Source organism: Anolis carolinensis, chromosome 1 (assembly GCF_035594765.1).
Source record: "Anolis carolinensis isolate JA03-04 chromosome 1, rAnoCar3.1.pri, whole genome shotgun sequence".
Classification (NCBI taxonomy): domain Eukaryota; kingdom Metazoa; phylum Chordata; class Lepidosauria; order Squamata; family Dactyloidae; genus Anolis; species Anolis carolinensis.
This window is the reverse complement of record NC_085841.1, coordinates 267,669,232-267,692,383: the sequence shown is the minus strand read 5'-3', so window position 1 is coordinate 267,692,383 and position 23,152 is coordinate 267,669,232. Positions and strand designations below refer to the sequence as shown.

Here is a 23,152-nt window from a genome sequence, read left to right as displayed (position 1 = left end):
AGCTTGGGGGTCGGGAAGGGAAATGACAATGTGCTCTTAGATGGAGTGTGCCCTCATTTTCTTTCCCCTGGGAAGCCAGAGCAGCTGCATTTTCACCATCTGAATTGCTTCCCTTCTCTTCCTACCAATGAGTAGCAAAAGCAGTTCCCCCTCCTAGGGCTTGATAGTTGGAAAGGGGAGAGATTTAAAACTGAATGCAAAAGGCCCAAAGAGTAGCCCCCTTCACCCCTTCAAAAATTAGAAAAGAAAAAGGGACACATACACATGAAAATGACATCTACACTTGCATATGTATATTAATAGCATGCTGGCCAAGAATAGTATGTGGCAGGCATCTGACTCCTTTTGTCATCAATCTAGACCTGCTTTTTGGAATTTCTAAGGTATTGTGCTTTGTGTATATCAAAAATGTACACAGGTTTTCAGGACAGAACTCTGCCTTGAGGCAGTTAACATAACAACCATAGGATGTCTTTAAAATGACAGTATAAAGCTAAAACACTACACCCATAATATATCAATTAGCATGAAGCCAAATGCCATTCTAGTTCTTAATCCCACTGAACCCTTGAATAGCATTTGTGTAGGAAGAAGTAGAGTTGGAGACATACTGTTGCCAAGAACACTGAATCAATGCAATAGATAGCAGCAAATGATGTTTCTAGCAGGAAATAAAGCTGCTTTGATATCTCCCAAACAGCTGGAGACATGGTAGGGCAGCTTTATCAATGGATGGAGATGGATTTTTCTGCCATTTCTTTGCTGCTTTCATGGCCTATCTGAAAAAATGACTAATCAACTCTTATGCTGGTGTAAGTCACCAACAAGTTTGCAGACTTAAAATGCTGCAACATCGGACACATTAGAAGGAAGCCGAAAATTAAAAAAAAGTTTTTCAAGATTCATATGAAATTCATATGTACCTCCAAAGGGAGATGGTGTTGCTATTACATCAACTCCATTTTCTCTTGGGGAGAAATGTACAAAAATTCTATTTTTATTGTAATGGCACTATAAAACATTAACCTGCATTAACTTTTTAGATCCAAAGGATTATTGGCCAGCAACATCTTCTAACAGTGCATAACTTTGAACAAGAAAGTTCAGAAGAACTGGATACGGTTATTTTGAAAGCACTGGTTAAAGGTATCTTAATTTAATGAATGTTGTACAGTGTTCCCTCACTACTTTGTGGTTCACTTTTCATGGGTTTACTGTTTTGCGGTTTTTCAATAAACTCTAAAATAATATTATAAATCATAAAAAATTACAACTTACAGCCTAAGGGAGGGAGGGAGGAGAAACTGAAGGGAGAGAAAAGGAACACAAGCTGCAACAGGAGGTGAAGGAGGCGATTTATCAACACATGATTGGTTGATAAAGACTTAAAATAGTGTATAACTACTAAAATAATGTATAAATATTAAAATAAATATAGTGTCCCTACTTTGCGGATTTTCACTTATTGCGGGAGGTCCTAGAACGTAACCCCCACGATAAGCGAGGGAACACTGTATATCCTTCATAAAATATTCCAGTTCACTACTTACACCCTGTTACACTGTTATACCCTGATATACCCTTGAAATGCTCTGGTTTAGCCTTTGCTACCAGCAGAAGAGGATTGACTGGATAGCAATACTTCCTGAGCTTTCAGCAGGAATATCAGGATACCTCTGCCATTGTCCCTTTAGAAATTTATACTGGGAAGCAGTATTTACTCTGTTTCTAGTGACCTTTCTGCTCTTCTTTGGATGCCTCCTGAATTAATTAAAAATTGTATTCCATTGTCTGTGGGCTACTTTGAACTATCCTGCATTAGCAACTAATTTTCTCCCATTGATATCAATGGGGTTGAACTTTAGCTAGATTGCATCCAAATAATATTTGGTGAGGTAAATTTGAAAAGGTAGAACCAGGTTTTGTTTTCGATTTAATACTGTGGTAAAATATATTTTAGTAGATCTGCTGATGGAGAAGGTCTGCTAATAGAGCAAACCTACATGCAGTACTCATGCATTTGCAAGAAGACTCTGTCTGTCTGTCCGTCTGTCCGTCCGTCCGTCCGTCCTTCCCTCCTTTCCCAAGCCTCCACAGTACCCAAAACTTTCCACAGGATGATATATCAGCCCTCTGGAGTAGATATTGAAAGCATCTGGTAGATGTAAGGGGTGATCAGCGCCTCCTGGGTTTGCAAATTGATCTTCTTTCATAGCACATGTTCTCAACTACACTCTGTCCTTTATAAAACATTCAAAAAATAACAGAGAAAAGAGATATTTTAAACATAGCATTTTATTAAAATTTTCAGAGATAAAAGCTTCAATGCTCTTCACACTTACTTGACAGTAAACATAGTGATATGTGTATGACTGGTTAATTTATTCTCATATTATATTTGTGATAGCTTGTAAGAGTCACAGTCAAGAAGCCCAAGAATACCTAGATGAACTGAAGCTGGCTGTAGCCTGGAACAGAGTGGACATAGCTAAGAGTGAGATATTCAATGGAGATGTTGAATGGAAGGTGAGTTTCCTTATTTTCTTAAATTATTTAAGCAAATAATTGCTACACCATAGACAGGGTGAAGCATTAAAATTTTGTTGGCTCCTGAAAACAGGGAAGACTACGAAGCTGAATTTCATGATGGCTTTTGGATCAGCATCTTCTGACAGGTGGAATTTTATGTTAAAGACATCTTTGATGTGATCCCAAAGAAGTGATCTGCAACACTTGAAAGATTGTGATATATCAATCGGCACATGTGACCTGAAATATTGTTAATAGGTTAAACTGGCTTAATACTTGGCTATACCAGCATGCAAGAATATTATGCAGGGAGACTGTTGGGAACTGCAGTCAAACAGCACCTGAAAGTAACATGATTTCCACCCCTAATATACAGTGTTCCCCACTCTGGGGAACTGTTATGGCTTCAACTCACAAAGTCAGTCCAATTCTTTGACAGAATCAAGCAATGCACCTGATATGAAGTGCTGGCAAATATAATATCCAGGCTAGCTCTTGATTGAACAGCTAGGCACAAAATTCACATCCCAAGTATCTTAAAGATGTCTAGATTCATGATGAGGGCAAAACTACACAATGTATACAGCTCATAGTTAGGCCTTCCTGGTCAGTCTACATCAGTGGTTCTCAAACTGTGGGTCCCCAGATGTTTTGGCCTTCAACTCCGGGAAATCCTAACAGCTGGCTGGGATTCCTGGGAGTTGTAGGCCAAAACACTTGGGGACCCACAGGGTGAGAACCTCTGGTCTAGATCAAGTTTTGTGATGATGAGAACGCAAGAGATTTTAACACTCTGTTCTCTGCTATGGTTTCATTTCAGACTCAATTCCTTGTATTTGTAATTGTTACTACTAAAAAGTAATCTTTTGAAACAAATACAGTAGAGCCTCACTTATCCAAGTCTCGCTTATCCAAGCCTCCGGATAATCCAAGCCATTTTTATAGGCAATGTTTTCAATATATCATGATATTTTGGTGCTATATTCGTAAATACAGTAACTACAACATAACATTACTGCATATTGAACTACTTTTTCTGTCAAATTTGTTGTATAGCATGATGTTTTGGTGCTTAATTTGTAAAATCATAACCTAATTGGATGTTTAATAGGCTTTTCCTTAATCCCTCCTTATTATCCAAGATATTCGCTTATCCAAGCTTCTGCCGGCCTGTTTAGCTTGGATAAGTGAGACTCTACTGTAGATCATGCAGTGGTTTTCTCTGTGGGCAACATATGTTATCCACTTTGCAATACTATGGAATGTTTTCTGCTCAGTGGGCAGCTATTGATGTAACCTCTTTGTTGCATGTAGCTCTGTCAATTCAGCAAGAATATTATGTTTAATGTGGCACATTGAAAGATAGAACGTTTGTCTGCTAAGCTTCCTTGCTTAGGTTTCCAGTTGACATATTAGGATGACATGTTAGGGACATGAAAGGGCAGTGCAGGTCTTAATGCTAACGCCTGGTACTTTTATTAACTATTACTCATGTTGGGAAAACTGTTCTTGTGTTTCTCGTCAACTCAGTCATGTGACCTAGAAGAAGTGATGATGGATGCTCTCTTGAATGATAAACCAGAATTTGTCAAGTTATTTATTGATAATGGAGCCAACATGCATGAGTTCCTGACGTACAGTCGGCTTCAGAAGCTCTACTGTTCCATCTCACCAAAATGTCTTCTGTATACACTCCTGCTTAAAAAACATGAAGAAAACAGATTAACTTTGGCAGGAATGAGTGGTCAACATCACAAGGAGATTACAGATACTTCCCCTGTCTTCACTCTTCATGAAGTTTCCAGGGTGCTGAAGGATTTTCTTCATGATGCATGCAGAGGTTTCTACCAAGACTATAAGCCTGGATGCAAGAAGAAAATTGTAAGTTTCACTAAGGTATACAAATTGACAAACAGAAGATGGGACTGTAACAATCCCTTCAGATATATGCATACTCAGAAGAAGCCTAATTTGCTGTGTTTCCTAGGAAGTACATTTAGAATTGCTGATGCAGCTAACAACCCTATGGGCAATAACTCATGATAATCATGAATGCTTGCCAAATATTTACCACTGAAGTTATTCATAATAGATTAGAGAAGTCCCTCTTTATTTATAATCTTTGATGTATCACTTTTTAGTTTTGTGTTTATAAATCTATTGGAGAAAACTATGTACTCCTTTACTGTCCTGGAGCATATCCAAGAAGGTTTTTGTAATGCATATAACAAAAAGTGCTAAGTAGTATAGTGGTTTGAATGTGAAATCAGGACTCTGGGAGACAAGGGTTTAGATTCCATTCAGCCGAGGAAACCCATTGTGTGATCTTGGAGAAGTCACGCTCTCTCAGCTTTGGAGAAAAGTAATGCAGGCTTCTGAATCATTCTCACTGAATAAACTCCATGAGAGGGTTGCAATAAGTTGGAATTTACTTGAAGGTACATAACAACAATAAAAAACATCTACTGAGCCAATATATCCTTTGTAATGCCTGGGGGTGAGATATGCATAAAAGGCAAAAGGCATCTGACATTATTTGGCTGTGGAAAGAGGCACTACGTCACAGGGCAGTGGAGGGAAGCATCCAAAATAGAAGTACGTAGTATAGTCTGTCACTTGCTTGGGAAATGTAAACTCTGAAGTGATCCTAAAAATTCAAACACCAGAACATTTCCATGCATAAAGGAAGCAGTGGATGAGCTGAGCAGTTGAGTTTTAGGTTTATGCCGTAGCTTTCACAGGCTAGGCCTTGTGAACACTTGCTTAAATTTTAATGTGAGACCATTCATTGCTATCTGCTGAAAAGTGCATTCTTGCTGCCAACTTGAAACAGAATCAGATCGAACAGAATGTTAGGTCATACAGCTAATTGCAGCTTCTTTGTACAGTATCTTATGGAGGATGTTCTCATACCTATTCATTTGTATCTGAGATACAGCAGGCTCTTTCAGTTCTGTAATGACAAGTGAATGAATTATTCCATCCAACAAAATCAAAAACGAAAATCCAAGGGCTTATTTAATGGAGTTGGGAGGTCTTTGGCTTAGTGTCTGGGACAGATAGAAAGGACCTGTTGGGGCTTGCATCTGGTATATCCAGACATTTGGGGAACATAAAAATAATCTCTGCACTAGAAAGGCATTCCCTCTGTATTTGCTTGTTGTTGTTTGTCTTCAAGTTGTTTTCCCACCTGTGGCAACCCTAAAGCGAACTTATCATAGGGCTTTCTTGGCATGATTTGTTCAGAGGAGGTTTGCCTTCCTCTGAGGCTGAGACCGCCCAGTGTGTTTCATGGCTGAGTGAGAATTTGAATCCTGGTCTCTGGATTCATAGATCAACACTCAGGCCACTGAACCATGCTGGCTTTTCCTTTATCGCTCACATATATCCATTTCCCCCAGGTAATGATTAATGTATAGGGGATCTTAAAAAGAGAATTATCTCCTCCACTAGATTGCAAGGGCATGGAATGGGGAAGCCCATCTCACAGTTATCCTAATACAGAATCAATTTCCGAGGGACATGAGAGGGAGCTTGCTACAACACTTGAGCCTTGCTTGTGGGTTTCCAACAACCAGGGCCAGTCTAAGAGGCAAATGATAAAATTGAATTCCCTTTACCCTCCAAGTACTTACACGAATAGCAATTGGATCCTTTTTCAACATTAGCAGTAGGACAGGGTTCTCTGCCATCTTGAGAGTAACATAATAGTTCAGAGGAAGCAATGCAAGCTTTCTGCTATACTCTAAGCAAAATAACTGGAGTCTTTGGCGAGTGGCTGGGGAAGCTGCTATTCCTATTTCCTAGTGCTTACTTGCTTCACCCTAGAATCATAGAATAATAGAGTTGGAAGAAACCTCACGGGCCATCCAGCTTAACCCCCTGCCAAGAAACAGGAAGATAACATTCAAAGCACCCCCGACAGATCGCCATCCAGCCTCTGCTTAAAAGCCTCCAAAGAAGGAGCCTCCACCACAGTCCGGGGGAGAGAGTTCCACTGCCGAACAGCCCTCACAGTGAGGAAGTTCTTCCTGATGTTCAGGTGGAATCTCCTTTCCTGTAGTTTGAAGCCATTGTTCCGTGTCCTAGTTTCCAGGGCAGCAGAAAACAAGCTTTCTCCCTCCTCCCTGACTTCCCCTCACATATTTATACATGGCTATCATGTCTCCTCTCAGCCTTCTCTTCTGCAGGCTAAACATGCCCAGCTCTTTAAGCCACTCCTCATACGGCTTGTTCTCCAGACCCTGTTTAATAGTAAGGAGGGCTTGGCTATAAATATCTAGTCAGCCACCGTGAGAACACAATACTGAGCAAGATATAGTTTTGGTCAGATCTAGCAGGATTGCCATTCCCCCCCCTCCCCCCGCAAATTGATTCATTACCTTTGATGTGCAGCAATGACCATATGAAATCAGGACAGCTGGAGAAGAAGAGACCTCCTGGATTCCATGGGACATTGATTTAGACTAAGTTCCCCTATGTAGTGGGCATGATTGATCTGGAATTGCTATTGGGGTGGGGGCTAATACTTGTAAGTGTACAGAAAAATCCTCTTTGATATTGTATTGTATAAGGCTTTTTTGTTTAGGATAAAATATATGCAAAAAGGTTACCATACTCTTTGGATATGAATCAGAAAAGTGAAAATCCTTGGAGAGATTTATTCTTATGGGCAGTTCTTCAAAACCGGCACAAGATGGCATACTACTTCTGGGCTATGGTAAGCTGCAAGATCACTGTGAATTTTTTTCATATACAGTAGAGTCTCACTTATCCAACACTCGCTTATCCAACATTCTGGATTATCCAACGCATTTTTGGAGTCAATGTTTTCAATATATCGTGATATTTTGGTGCCAAATTCATAAATACAGTAATTACTACATAGCATTACTGCATATTGAACTACTTTTTCTGTCAAATTTGTTGTCTAACATGATGTTTTGGTGCTTAATTTGTAAAATCATAAACTAAATTGATGTTTAATAGGCTTCTCCTTAATCTGTCCTTATTATCCAACATATTCGCTTATCCAACATTCTGCCAGCCCGTTTATGTTGGATAAGTGAGACTCTACTGTATATATATTTTCTCCTGAGGGAATGATAATGTGTAGGGGTGTTGAGAGGGGATTATTGCTCCCTCTTCACCTTAGTATTATGGCCCTGATCTATGTCAAACCTTTCCCCATTTTTGTTGTGATGGTTATTATTTGTGAATTGCTGCTGAGGATAATTTAAATTATGATCAGGGATGAGCAACAGCAGTGGGTCTGACAGCCAATTTTCTGCTTCTTAGACCCTTTCAAGGGTCTATGGACTACTAAAATGGATGGTCACAACGTCTAATCTGGTTTTCAGGAATGGGTATTTTCTGACGTGAAACTATTTCCAGGAGAGGCAATTCATGGAGAGTATGTGCAGCTCTTGGGCCACCCTTTGCTCATAATCAAAATGATAAAACATAATGAGCCAAAGCAGAAAAACTGGCATACACACATACCTTTGCTTAAAAATTCTTCCTTTTCCTCTCAGTGTATAAAAAGGTTTCAGCAGGTACAAGAGTCTACAATTTATTCCATATTTTGCAGAGCTGATTTTACTCTGGATCGGCAGATATATTGGTATTTGCAGTATAGTATTCTATGGCTATAATCAGACTTTCTTGGGACTTTTCAAAATTTGCAGCATGCATTTTGTGGCCACTCCAGTTTCGAGTTGTCTTCAAGCCACATGTAGATGGGGCCTGGGAGTAACTGGAATCTTTTCCTTTGCTCACAACAACATGTTCCACTTAAGGTTGGCCTACACACTACAGCAGTCTTATCTGTCAGGACCCTGGCTGCAGAGCACCAATAACCTTACACAGAGGCCAGTCTCTATCTAATATCTTTATTAAAGAAATATATAAAATCAATAAAAACAAGTGAAGAATATAGTTCAGAAGCAGACCTTTCAGATGAGGTCAAATATAGTCCAGAAATGTATTGTCCAATATAAGATATTAGAGTTCAAAGTTTTAATCCACTTGACCGAAACACACACTTTGCCAAGCAATAGTGTGGGGAAATAACAGAGTCTTTAAAGTCCAATGAAGCTTGACAACAAGGCTGGAAATAAACTTGGCTTGGACAACAAGGCTTGACAACAAGGCTTGATTCTTGACTAGATCCGTGACTGGAGGCAAGACGAACATGAAGCATGAACAGAGTCCGTGGTAAAACCGTGAGACAAGGCAAGGCTTGAAGCTAGATCCGGAAAGCAAGGAACTGGGATTACGAAGTCCACACACGATCTCTCTCCTCAAGCTGATCAATTGACTCCGCAAAGAATCCCTCGCGCCAAACACCTATATTGGGTCTCGTTTTCCCGCCAACAGAACTCTTTCCCTAGAGAACGAGAAGCGAAACCCAACTCTGTCCAGATGCATGACTCCTTAGAATTTCCCAAGGGAAGCAGACCTAATCAGCCATTTGTTTGGCAGCGATTCTCAGGCTTCTCCGATTAGCCTCCCTGACTCCCCAATCTTTAGAATAATTTTCCCTCCTGGAAAACGGGGGGGGGGGGGGGAGTTCTGCCCAAGGCCTGTTTGGCTGAATTCTTGAGGGCAAACATCAACATCCTGCAGGTGAAGAGACTCCGGCTCTTGCTGAACCGGCGAAAACCCCATGTTTTCCTCTTCGTCTGCCACAATAGTACTAGGAACAGGACTACAAGGCCCATGAGTCATCACACTATCTGACCATCCAATGAAATATTATCTCCTGTGATTGGCATCAGCTCTCCAGGTTTCAAACAAAAGTCTTTCCCACCCTAGTGACCTTTTTTTAACTGAAAATATAATGAATTCAACTTGGGAACTTCTTAATGTAACACATGAGTTCTACCACTGAGATATTGTATCTGAAATAAAGTGTGATTCAGCTTAAATTAAGAAAGCAACTTTATTAACTGAAAAGAGAAATAGAAAAAAGCTTCCTCCCTATGAGATCAGCTATATAACCCCCTCCCTGTTTTTCTGAGCAGTCAGGAGTTCAACCTGTAGTAGGCAAGCAGGAAGTCTTTTGACTTTTCTATTTTCCCACAGCCAAGGATAAAGGATAAAGGTCTAGATACATACTGTTTCCTCTTGTAAAAAAGAAGGAAGGAAACACCATTCTTCCTCTTCCACAGCCTTGGGAATCTTGACTGGGGGAAGGAGTTAACCATCAAAAATCTCCCATCTCCTATGAGCAGCAACTTCAGGCACCCCTGATTTATTACTGCAGGAAGAACATGGGAGAATGTAAAAAGAAAGTAACCTCCAGCAGAAGGGAACTACAACATAACTGCTGAAAATAGCTGTATGCATTATAAACATGTGAACAATAACATTTCAGGACTGGTGATGTCTCAAGAACCTTGATAGCTTGTTTTTTTAAATCTTTATAAACAACAAAAATAAGCTTTACTTGTTCCTGCACATCCCTTCCCAAAGTGGCAAATTTACATCTTTTTGCCCTCTAGTTACCTTGGTGGCAATATTGTGGTGGTATACCAAGCTTCTAAAGCTGGGTTCAACAAAGTGTGACCTTGGGAACAAAGTCAGAGGTGATGGGTGAAAGGAGCTGTGGTCCAGCAGCATCTGGAAGGTCACACATTTCTCATCCGTTCTAATTCCCCACACCCCAAATCAATTTTCTAGAATCTATTCTTAACAATGAATACACACACACACCTACACCTATCAAACCAACCAAACCAATCTCCAAACCAGTCTGTCTGAGGCACACTAAACAAATGCCTAAAGGAAGATCCTGAAGCAACCTAAAAACAAAAACCAAACTGACTAGATGAGACTACATAGACTGGAATGAGACAATCAAACGAAGTAGTATTTGGATGATATCTCATTAGATGTTTCCTTGGAGCTGTATAGGATTTATTTTAACATCCCTAAATAATAATATATACATTTGCTTTTGGCATCACAGAGAACAAGCTGCTTTTTAGGTGTTTTACAGGATAATTCTTAATGGGAAAGACAAAGAAAAAAGCAATTTTCAATCTATACATAAAATCTTCTGGCATATATAGATATTACGTTTATATTATAAGCAGATTTATGGAGAACAAAAACAAAAATGACGCGTTTCCCCCCAATGGAATCATTTCTATTTCTACTTTTTCTTTGCCTGTCAGATTTAACATTTATCTAAACTTGTTAGTATAAAGCTTTACAGTTTTTATTTTGTTTGTTCACATGATGAAATCCTGTGTCTTGGACATACATATTCAACCAGTGATTTCAAGGCTGTCAAAACATTTTAATGTATTTACTGCACTTATATCCTTCCTCTTTCCTCAATGTGGGGCTAAAGCAAACTCACTTTAAAACTGAACAATGACAGAAGCAATCCAAACACAAGAAGATCAAATATTTAAAACTTCACGTCACTATTAAATGCGCAGTTTAAAGCAAATCAATAAAGGCAGTCAAACAGCTGTCCAGTAAAATGCTCTTTCTTCAATAGTGAGTTAGTTGCCAAAGGCCTGTTTTGCCTGCTGGTGAACGGTCAATAGGAACAGGGCAGCCTAATTTCATTTGATGATAGGAAGGGAGACCCAAACTCTGGGATCAACACCAAGAATAGCCCTTTTTTGCATCAATTTCGGCTGGAAAATGTGCATATTTGCATGATATATAATCCTTCAGTCAAGGAAAACACTTGTCTTCATTCGTATACTTGTGTGGATTGCTCCAGCGCATATGCACATTTTAAAATCTGAAACAGATGATCTGACCTGGGCTGTAAACAAGTGGAGCCACAGACACACAGGTGGACAGCAATTACAATGAGAACTCTCTGCAACCATTCCTTTGTAGTGATCTTTATGAAATTAAACAGAGCTTGAATTTACAGGAGGGTGAGGAGAGATAATAAGAAATCTGCCTACGTGTACATTAAGATATATGCATGAACGCATGTGAGGTCTAGCACATTTTGGTGAGGTTTTTTTTAAAGTAAACCTCCACCAGATGTTCCCCATCCATCTTGTGGATTTCTAAAATCCGCTACAAATGAAGGTGTCAGGACAGTGGGGACCATTTACCGGCACTGACAGGTCTGTGTCTGGACTTGTTGTCAGGTACTACCATTTTTTGCCCCACTTATTTGTCCTGCATTTTGATACTGCCTGGAAGCGCCCTCAGGTGGTTGTATTGTTTATCATTCAGTAAAGAGCTTGCCACTGAATTTACACATGTGGACATTTGAATTTGGCTGAACAGGTCAAATGGGAAAAAAGAAGCAATAGCTATAATTATAAATATATTAACGCTTGAGACCGAGAGTGCATGCATATAAATTGTAAAATTAATGCAGTTTTAATTTTACAATGTATGTGCATGCACTCTGGGTAAGGCTTAGTGCTATGAGATTTTAGGATGTGTAGTTTGATGAGGCACCAGTACTATTTGGAAGAGAAGGCTAAATACATTTTAAAATATAACTTCCAGGATTCCATAGCACTGAGCCATGGCAGTTGGAATGGAGTCAAACCGCATTCATTCTACAGTGTGGATACACTCCTCCAAAATACATTAATTGAGTGATTGCATCTATTTTTCTTCCTTAGGGTCAGGAGGGCGTAGCTGCAGCCTTGGCTGCTTGTAAAATAGTTCGAGAGATGTCTCACCTGGAGACAGAAGCTGAAGTAGTGCGGAAAATGAAAGAAGCAAAATATGAGCATCTGGCTGTGGGTAAGCCTATGCTATGTGAAACACTTGAACCCTGTCTGCCCAAGCCAACAAAAACATTTGTGATTCTAGTTGCATATGGAATAACCTTTGTGAATAAATGGAACCCTCATAGAAAACTGCTTCATCTTAAGCTTATCTTAGATAAAGTATGCTTGCCTTTCATAAAACTACCACTGTTGTTGTGTGCCTCCAAATCACAAAGCTTGCTCAGAGGGGATTGCCTTATAAGTCCAGTTAGTTAACTATCTAGCAACTGATAGTGGCTGATAATTTTCATTTCCAGAATGTTAAAGTCAGAATTTTAAAGATACTGGGGTCCACTACTTTGATAGCTATTTTAGGTTGTAATTACTATCCTAAAGAAACAGGAGACACCAATTTCCACTATATGAAAAAGAAAGTATTATCTATTGTACATACTCATGTGTAAGTCTATGGTAGGTTTTGGGGCCAAATTAAGGATTTTAATATAACTCATGGATAAGTTGGTCCTTTGGGAGAATGGGGAAAACATCGGTGGACCATGGCCATCAACCGGAACAAAGGGATTGGTGCTTGTTTTAGGTTCTCCTAGAAATAAATAAGCTCTTGCCTTTGGCCACTCTACTCAAAACAAGGAATTGTTCCTATTTTAAAATAAGAGTTAAGGTACAGTAATCACATTGACTCATGGATAAATTGATCCAGCTTTTTTGAGTTGATTTTTGACTAACATTTCTCGACTTGTACATCAGTATATTGGGTAATTTGGCTGGCAGTGTCTGGGGCTTATGGAGAAGTCTCTCCTACTCTCTGCTTCTTGATCTCTTTACCTGGAAGTCTGTGGAATTGAACACAGGATCTTCTGCTTGCAAAGCGTAAACTTAGCTATGCAACTGATCTGAAGTTTGTCTCTGCTTGTGTGTGTGGCTGACATTTTAAAAGAAGAAAAAATACTTTTCCAGCTTGTGAAACATGGGGGTGCTAAAGTTGCACATCTGTTCTCCCTTGCCTTTGCTCCAGTCTCAGCTCTTTCCTCTTCATTCTTTCAGTTCCTCACAAAAGGAGACAACTTACAGGCAAGATTGTATTATTGTTTCCTGCAATTGTTCAGCCTGAGACGCAGTTGCTTTGAGGACTTCCTCCTTGAGATAAAGAAAGAAACACAGACATATGTGAAAGTTACATTTTAAAAAGACAATTTCTGACCATTTTCACTGCCACTGATAAGAATTATGGTTGTGCCTCCTGGTGCTAACTGTCCACAGCAAGTTTACGTTTCACCACTTGCCTGTTTAACCAGTATGGGAAGGGACTCTATGCCTGAAGAGCTGCCAAATTTAAGGGAAACCACTGAGAAGGAAATGTTTCTGCCATAAGCTTTGGTAGAGGCTTGGTAAAGGCTCTAATTTTCTATAACCAGAATATTGAAAGCAGAACAGAAAATATGGAAGGGTGAAAGTCCGTAAACCGATGTTTAAATTTTGTTTGGATAAACATATCTACTGAAATGTTCTCTATATACTATTGTGTTTTTCCTACATCTCCACATTTGTTTATTCCTTGGCAGAACTATTCAGTGAATGCTACCACAACAATGAAGATAGAGCTTTTGCTCTGTTAGTAAGGCGAAACCGGTACTGGAGCAAAACGACTTGTCTCCACTTAGCTACAGAAGCAGATACCAAGTCTTTCTTTGCACATGATGGAGTGCAGGTGGGTCAGATTCAACAGAATCCTTCTTTTTGAGGAAACCTTATTAACATTTAAATTTGAGAATACCCTCTTTGGAGTATGTAGAATATTAGACAATATAGTTCTCCAACTGCATTTTCAAATCTTGTTGTTTTCATATCTTCTTGCTTCTTATTTTGTAACACACACAGTTGACCCTGTATCTAAAGATTTAATCATCCATGACTGAAAATATATCCTTCCCCCAAAGCAGACCCTGATTTTGTTGTTTTATATAAGGGATGGCATTTTACTATACCATGGTATATAATGGGATTTAAACATCCACAGATTTTGATATTCGTGGGGGTGAGTGGGTGGGTTTCCTGGATCCAAATCCCAGTGAATACCAAGGCAAGCATATTTCTGTAGTACATTATTCAAGTTTCTTTTATTTACTAATTATTTTATTTATGTTTTTGTTTCATATTATGACAAACTTGTCTTCTCCTCCTCCTCTGCATTTCAGGCTTTTCTGACAAAAATTTGGTGGGGTGACATGTCAACATCTACCCCAATCTTGAAGCTAATGTGTGGATTTGGGTGTCCACTCCTGATTTACACTAACTTAATATCATTCAGGTGTGTACCAAAGAGCCCTTTTGCATAAAGAGACATGGAAAATGGGGTGGGTTGGAACAAGATAGAAGATAAGATTTTTAAAAACCAAGATATACCTAGAAACAAACCTTGAACTAGTGAGTTCCTTCTGTAATTTAAAAGCATTTTAATGTAAAAAGGAAATTAAAAATAGTTGAGGGACAGAAACGTGGAGTCCAAGGAACTGCTCAGTCAGCGTAGTTTCTACTTCTGTTTTTATCTGACCAAGATCGTTTTATTTTTAAATTGTTGTTCTTCAACAAATCTGGAGCATGTTAATTTTGGAAAGGCTGACTTTAGCCAAACAAACTTAGTGAAAGACAATGACATTAATGGAATAGATAATATTTATTTGGAGTTTCCATAGCTTATAGTGAAGAAGACTACCTACCGTATATATTCATGTATAAGTCTACCACATGTATAAGTCAAGGGCAGGTTTTGGGGGCAAGATTATGGATTTTTAAATGATCCTTGAATAAGTCTGGGAGGGAGGGTCTTGTCAGCACTGGCTACAGTGGCCACCATTCTCCCACATTCAGAAAGGCCAGAAGCAGCACCGTGACTGAGAGAGCAGGTGGAACTGATGCTTCTTTTGGGTTCTCCTGGGATGGACTAAGCAATTTCTTTTTGCTACTCTGCTCAGTTTTTTGGGTTAGTTTTTGTATTAAAATGTCTATACTTATATATGAGCATATATACTGTCTCAGGTTAGGTTCAACACAGTTACTTATTCACATTATCAGACATCTAGTCCTCCAACTATCTGCAAGTCAAGGAAAGTTGACTTCTGATAAGTGCAGTTGTCTATATAAATAAGATGTCAATATTTGCTGAACATAAACTACAACTCAGCAGTGAAAGGAATCTGATTTCCAACACCTTTCAGTCAACTTATTTCTTTGCAGTGATGAACAACAATCAGTGCAGCATCCAGAATCATTTAAAGACATTGACAGCCCAGATAGTGAAAGGACATTGCTTTTTCCCAAGGAAGTGGAGAGGTAAGACCATAAGCTAATGTGATTTAGAAGTCTCAAAACAGAGTAAACAAGGAAGCCACTTCTTGGGGAGTTAATAACCAGTTAGGAGAAGTTGAGATCCAAGCAATAGTTGGCCAAGAAAGAGTAATTGAATCATCTTTTAGTGCTCAGAGTTTCCAGTAGTACAGTCAATCTGCTTTTACTTGTAAATGCCGAGAAAGGAAGTACAATGGAAGTCTAAAACTTTTAAGGATGGGAAAGCTACATTTATGTCCACCTTTCCTGAAATTTAAGCATCATCAGTCATCTGTTCTCATTTGGGCAGTTCCCTACTGAAATCTAGGAGTGAATCAACAACCCCACTTCTATTTTCCTTATTCTGTGACCCATTACTTTCACATACTCACACACCCGTGAAAAAGGAAAGTATAGTGACCCAAAATTTGCTTTTTAAATTAGACACGTTAAAAGTTGCATTATGGCATTTTCCATTTTTTTAAATGAAAAATGGGATGTATGATAAGTCAGTGACAGATATTTTAAAAGAAGGCTGTTGAATTGAATTAAAAAACATTGCTCACTTGATATGAATGAGTGTCCAAAGAGGACGGAATGGACCGCAGCTCTAGAACCAAATATTAATCCTTCAATATGTTGTCTTTGTATATAGCAATGAATGATTACAGTTGTTTTCTCCTCATTTGGGGAAAAATGAATATTGGTAGCAGAATGGGAGATACATAAACCCTCTTGCCTCCCAACATTTTGTATCTTTCTCCTTTCCCACCCACCACAATTTGTGGAAGTTCAGTTTTGTATTGTATTGAGAATTCAAGATAGATGCACTCTTAGCTAGCCTATATTCTACTCCTTCTGTTATTTCTTTTTCATAGTTTGTATATTAATCTAAGAGCCCCTCCTAACCACCTTTGGTTCTCTCTAGTCATTGTGCAATGAAATCCCATTTGTAGGTTTTCATTATGAGTTTGCTGCTATATGAATAGCTGTGGTGGTGTCATAAATTGAGTGTGATGATGACTTCAGCACAGTGTTAAGCAAAGGCCCTCAGAGAAAATAGCCCTTTTATTACAGCTCTGTTTAAGGCTCAACGGCTGAGCCAGGGGAAATTAAAACAAGGGAAAGAGTCAATTGTTTTCAGATTCATTTGAAAGCTTTTTATTACATGGTCCTCCCTGTAAAATACAAATTTAATGGCTAGAATATACTGTAACTTGAAAAGGCCAAATAATATTATGAGCTTACAGGAAGGCTGTAGAACTGCAGGATAATCAACCGAGATGTGAAATGAGAGGAGATGCAGCAGAAATCTAATCGTAAGCCAATTTAACCAAAATATACTTTCAAGTGGATGTTTCCAGTAAACAGCACTAAGGTTGCAATCAAAGAACTTAAAAAATTAATTAAAAAGGCCTACATTCTTCAAAACTAGATTAAAAATAAAATCAACAGTAAAAGAAATTTTAAAAGGGTATGTGAAATAAAATAGTTTTAGCTGTTCACTTGACATTCAACAGGGACCACACAGGTTTAAAATAGCAACCTTTCTGTGGCCCCAACTAGATTGCCATATAATGCAGCTTGAACTGCCTTATGTGGTTAATGTAGTTCAGTGTTTCTCAAACTGGGCTCCTCCAGTTGTTTTGGACTTCAGCTCCCAGAAATCCCAACCATCTTACCAGCTGTTAGGAATTGTGGGAGCTGGGGTCCAAAACTTCTGGAGGAGCACAATTGGAGAAACTCTAGTGTAGATTCATATAGTGCAGTAAAATGCAGTTAAACTGCATTATGTGAGTCTACACTGACCATATAATGCAGTTTCAAACTGCATTATATGGCAGTGTAGATAGGCACTGTGCTATGGATTTATATATCATAAACTTTCATAGACATTAAATCCATTTCATCAGATGCATGAAGTACCTCTCTATACATTGGAGGATGTTCATTGCGATCCATGAAAGCTTATGTAAAAGAAGCATCTCCTTTTAAAGAGTGAAACAAATTGTTTAATGTTTATTGAAATATCTGGGATAAAGGAATTTTCATCAGCAACTACTCTATTGGAAGATAATCACTTCAAGAGTGTAAAAATTACTTTTAGAGTAGTTGCAGTTATAGTATGAAAGCAGTAGTTTCCATTATAGTTACAATTTTTAAAGGTAGCTTGTTTTCTTAAAAGAGTGCAACCAATGATCCAACATGTCAATGTAAAATTAATCTAAAAATGTACATAGGGGAACCTATGAGACTGTAGACAAGGAGGAAACTGAGATTAATTTAGAGCCTGTGATATCTTTATATGTACTATTTAAATAGAAACTATGACCTCTTAAAGAAAATATATTGTCTGAGAAATGATTATGAAACACTAATAGCTGGAAAATATTGCACTGTATGCAACAAACACTTAGAAATGTATGTCTATTTAAATTAATGAAAAAAAATGAAAATAAAAGAGTGCTAACTAGATTCTTTTTCAATTTTTTTTTAAAAAACACAAACACAAACACATGCTCAAGAGAATACATAACACAGCAGAAGCCAGCAGTTGAACGTTTGATACTTCTTCTCAATTGTTTAGTAAAACCACATCCCCATGACTGGACAGGTAACTTCAGACTTTATAGTCACACAGCAAAAGTTATTCCTCATTATGTTACAATCATAATGCAATGAAGTTATATCTTACTTAGTGGGAAAGGTAACAAATATTAAATACTTGATATTTATAACCAGTTAATTCTAAGTATATATTGTGTGTATATACAGTAGAGTCTCGCTTATCCAAGCTCTGCTTATTCAAGGTTCTGTATTATCCAACGGAGTTTGCTTTTTAGTTGTCAATGTTTTTGTAGTCAATTTTTCAATAAATTGCAAAATTTTGGTGCTAAATTCATAAATACAGTAATTATTACATAACGTTATCGTGTACTGAACTGCTTTTTCTATCCATTTGTTGTAAAGCATGATGTTTTGGTGCTTAATTTGTAAAATCATAACATAATTTGCTGTTTAATAGGCTTTTCCTTAATCTCTCCTTATTATCCAACATTTTTGCTTATCCAATGTTCTGCCGGCCCGTTTATGTTGGATAAGTGAGCCTCTACTGTGTGTGTGTGCGTGTGTATATATTAAAGTTAAGCAATGAAATTACTTTGTAGACCATAGTTGAGAAGTACATTCCTGACTGTATTTTTTTCCTTTCTTGCAGGGAAGATGCCAAATCAGAAACACATGTTGTTTCTGAAAATGTAGCATGCGCTACGTTTGTGTTTACAAGATGGAGAAAATTCTGGACTGCTCCTGTGACAGTCTTTATGGGAAATGTCATCATGTACTTTGCCTTTCTCTTTCTGTTTGCCTATGTCCTCTTAGTGGATTTCAAGCCACCCCCTCCCAAAGGTCCCTCCATCCAAGAGATTGTGCTTTACTTCTGGGTTTTTACCCTGGTCTTAGAAGAAATCCGACAGGTCAGTCACCCAACAGGCAGTCCTCCATTCCTCTACTGAAAATAAAATTTAATTGGATCATTTCTTAAAATAGTAAAAATTTCAGAGGTGAGTTTGAATGTTTGCTAGACTGGGATCATAGCAAGGGGTGAAGAGTAAAAACCCCTCTTCCAACCATGTTAGCATTCCTGTCAACAGCAGGAATTCAGTGCCAGCAATTTAAAGAGAGCAAAACCTTGTCAGTTAAGTCAGAAACAATGTAAGATGTAATCTGGCTTTTAAAAAATTAACAGATATGGGGAGCAAAATTGACAATTGACAAGAAAAAACGGCTATAATTCTACATAATTTCAGTGGAAGAGATTTGCATTCTGATTGGCCATGTTGTCCAGTCTCATAAGAACCAAATGAATGGTTAAGATATCTACTGCCTTTTACAGAAATTAAAATCACTTTGGATTGACACTAAGAGATACCAACTACTAATAAGTGAGGCTTTCTGAATTTCATGGCAGTAGTCTGGAAGAAGAGTTCTAGATTTCTAACTCATATGATTGAGAGTGTTGAATTCATGGCAAGGCACTGGCATGCAAAACATGACAATTGCTTTTATTAACTTGCAGAGCTTTTTCACTGATGAAGATTCCAATTTAATTAAAAAAATGAAACTGTATGTAGAAGACAACTGGAACAAGTGCGATATGGTGGCGATGTTTTTATTCATAATTGGAGTCATGTGCAGGTTTGTGGCTTTTAACACAGTGCCATAGTTATTAAGAGGGAAAATAGTAATTTAACAAGAATGTAATGGGATGTAAAACTTCAAGCATTACAATAAAAGCTAAGCCAAGTTTGGATCTATCTCCCAGTCTGACCTCCTAACCAACGGAAGGACCTGTAATGTGGCTCATTGTCCAGACTTCGATCTGGACTGGATCTCTCATCCTTCAATACCTGGACCTCCAGCACCACAGAACCCCTTTGGTTGGTGGGGCTTGCCTGGCTCTTAAGATGTGCTTTAGAGGGGTATTTGCTTTGCAATCATAGCAATTTTGCATAAATTGTGAACATTAATAGCAAAATGTATGAAGTAAGGAGATACAATTCTTATTTTTATATTTCTATTTTCATTCAGAATGTTCAAATCAACCTTTCAAGGTGGCCGTACAATACTAGCCATTGACTTTATGGTGTTCACTCTTAGACTGATTCATATTTTTGCCATTCATAAGCAATTGGGACCAAAGATAATTGTTGTGGAGAGAATGGTAAGTATAAAAAGACTGAAGTAACTTAGTTTGGTTCCAGACTTATAGACTACTCAATGGATGCACTAGTAAGCATGATTTACAGTAGAGTCTCACTTATCCAACACTCGCTTATCCAACATTCTGGATTATCCAACGCATTTTTGTAGTCAATGTTTTCAATATATCATGATATTTTGGTGCTAAATTCATAAATACAATAATTACTACATAGCATTACTGCGTATTGAACTACTTTTTCTGCCAAATTTGTTGTCTAACATGATGTTTTGATGCTTCATTTGTAAAATCATAACCCAATTTGATGTTTAATAGGCTTTTCCTTAATGCCTCCTTATTATCCAACATATTTGCTTATCCAACATTCTGCCAGCCTGTTTATGTTGGATAAGTGAGACTCTACTGTACTAGATTTGGATCTAGCTTTTTTGCATAAAACCAGCAGTTATACAACCGACAAAAGCATAGTGCAACTTTTCAGGTACTTGGAAACCAATAAATTTAAGTTTTGTTGTGTGCTTTCAAGTTGTTTTGACTCATGGCAACCCTAAGGCAACCCTATCACAGGGTTTTCTTGGCAAGATTTGGTCAGAGACGGTTTTCCATGGCTCTCTTCTGAGACTGAGAGAATGTGATTAGCTCAAGGCCAGCCAAGTAAAGATTTGAACCCTGGCTTTCAGAGTTGTATCCAGTATCCAATATTCAAACCACTTCCCCACATTGGCTTGTCTCCCCAACATAAAAATAGATTGTAGTATATTGTCCTAATAACCTGTGTTGGGAGGGAGATGGCTGGGTGGCTGGCTGGATACTTTGCTCATTTGAGCTGAGCAGATATGGAAGCAATTCAAAGCTGCTTCCTACAAAACAATCAACATTTCCCTTTATCATTATGGGATTCATGTAGCATAAAACTATCTTTTCAGATAGTCAGTGTGGAAAACAATATTTGAGAAGTACATGTTGAAAACCTCAGGCACAAAATCCCATTTTAAAAATCCTTTTTATCTACGCACTCTGTCCTTTTTATTTCAGCCTTCAGTTCTGTATTTCTTTCACAGATGAAGGATGTTTTCTTCTTCCTTTTCTTCCTGACTGTGTGGCTGATTGCCTATGGGGTAACAACACAAGCCTTGCTCCATCCTAATGACAGTCGGGCAGAATGGATCTTCAGGAGGGTTCTCTACCGTCCCTATCTTCAAATATTTGGACAGATTCCACTAGACGAAATAGACTGTGAGTTTCATTAATGAATTAGCACCATTTTCTGGTGGTTGATGCATGTCAAGACAAAAGAAACAAGACAGAACCTGCAGGGAATAGCACTATGCTTTTGCACACTTCCTTTTGTTTAAAGGGCTTGTGTAAAAAGTTCTTGTGTGGAAGACATGAGTTCCAAAGGCTGTATTTTGCCTGCTCCTTTTGCAGCAATGAGGTCTATAGGGATTATCTCTGGCAGGGTAAAGGGAAATTGGGGGCCTGGTGGGGTTATCAAGTTCTGTAGACTATATTTCACAGGAAGGAATTGGCAAAATTACCTTTTAGTATTCCTTCCCTAAGAAAGCCCTGTGAAATTAGTGGGATTGACATAGGTTGAGAGGTGACCTGCACATATGCACAGACACTGAGTATGGACCTTTCATTTTCAACTTCACAGTGCTGTCTGCCAGTTTTTTGATCAGCTAACTTAGGGTGTATTACAGACAATTTGCAAAAAGCATGAGCTCCAAACGACACCTCAGGTAAAAGCGAATTAATTCAGAAAATCCTGCTTTGTGCCAAATTAATTAGGAACTGGATTAGACTCATGTCTTCCTGAAAGACCCGTGTCTAATCCAGTATAGCCTCTTTCTGGACTTGGGACTTCTGAGGCGGCAGTCCGTACAGCCCTCTCATGCTTTGGAGCCCAGAAAATTCAGAGGGCTGTAACCTCCTCCCCCAACCCCCCAGAAAAGCCTTAAAAACTAAAAATTATTTACCCAGCTGCCATTATCTTGCTGCCAGCCCTCTCCTTGTGCATAGAAATGGTGCGCCAGAAGGGGGGGGGGGAGGGCCAGAAGCGATTTTCCTCCTGCTTCTTGGAGGTGCTTTGAATGCAGTTTTCGTGCTTCTTGGCAGGGGGTTGGACTGGATGGCCCACGAGGTCTCTTCCAACTCTATGATTCTATGAAATGGCACTGCTGGTACAATTCAGGAGCCCTACTCCTGAATGCAGATAGCAAACAATGCAAAACTGAAACAAGACTTGACTCCATAATATATTTAATTTAAATACAATGCAAGTTAGAAAGTTCATGATCTATTGCATTGCTGGCTATCAGAGCTGGCCCTAGGTAATTTTCAAGTGTAAGTGAACAGAATTTTGGCACCCCCCCCCCAAACCAATCACTGAAAAATAAAAAGTGTTGGATAAGCGAAAATGTTTGATAATAAGGAGGGATTAAGGAAAAGCCTATTACACATCACATTACATTAAGATTTTACAAATTAAGCACTAAAACATCATGTTTTACAACAAATCAACAGAAAAAGCAGTTCAATACCTTGTGGAGGCAGGCTGCAGGAGACAGGAGTTGCCTCAATGGTGCCCCCAACAAGATGGTGCCACAGGCAACTGCCTAGTTGGCCTGGTGGTTGAACCGCCGCTGCTGGCTATTTTAAAATATATGAAACTCTTTATTTCTTTTATTTTTTTGGATGGGACAATAACCATCTCTGACCCAGGAAGACCAAACCAAGCCAAAAAAAATCATTTGCAGGCATGTGGCATCAATCACATTGCAAAACATTAGGTTTTGCAAAAAAAAAAAAAAAGGAAGTGAAAACTGAGAATATGGGTAGAATTATA

General features: G+C 38.5%; 1 protein-coding gene across 1 annotated transcript in view; it reads left to right on the top strand.

The window, feature by feature from the left end:
- Positions 1–23,152, top strand: part of trpm5 (transient receptor potential cation channel subfamily M member 5) — a 122,229-nt gene that overhangs the window by 85,832 nt on the left and 13,245 nt on the right. The window contains exons 9-20 of the mRNA XM_062966345.1: positions 1,044–1,146; positions 2,408–2,526; positions 4,060–4,410; positions 7,118–7,249; positions 12,147–12,270; positions 13,820–13,965; positions 14,453–14,565; positions 15,492–15,587; positions 18,799–19,057; positions 19,660–19,778; positions 20,172–20,304; positions 21,366–21,540. Coding sequence (XP_062822415.1) covers positions 1,044–1,146; positions 2,408–2,526; positions 4,060–4,410; positions 7,118–7,249; positions 12,147–12,270; positions 13,820–13,965; positions 14,453–14,565; positions 15,492–15,587; positions 18,799–19,057; positions 19,660–19,778; positions 20,172–20,304; positions 21,366–21,540 — 1,870 coding nt within the window. The remainder of the gene's footprint in view (positions 1–1,043; positions 1,147–2,407; positions 2,527–4,059; positions 4,411–7,117; positions 7,250–12,146; positions 12,271–13,819; positions 13,966–14,452; positions 14,566–15,491; positions 15,588–18,798; positions 19,058–19,659; positions 19,779–20,171; positions 20,305–21,365; positions 21,541–23,152) is intronic.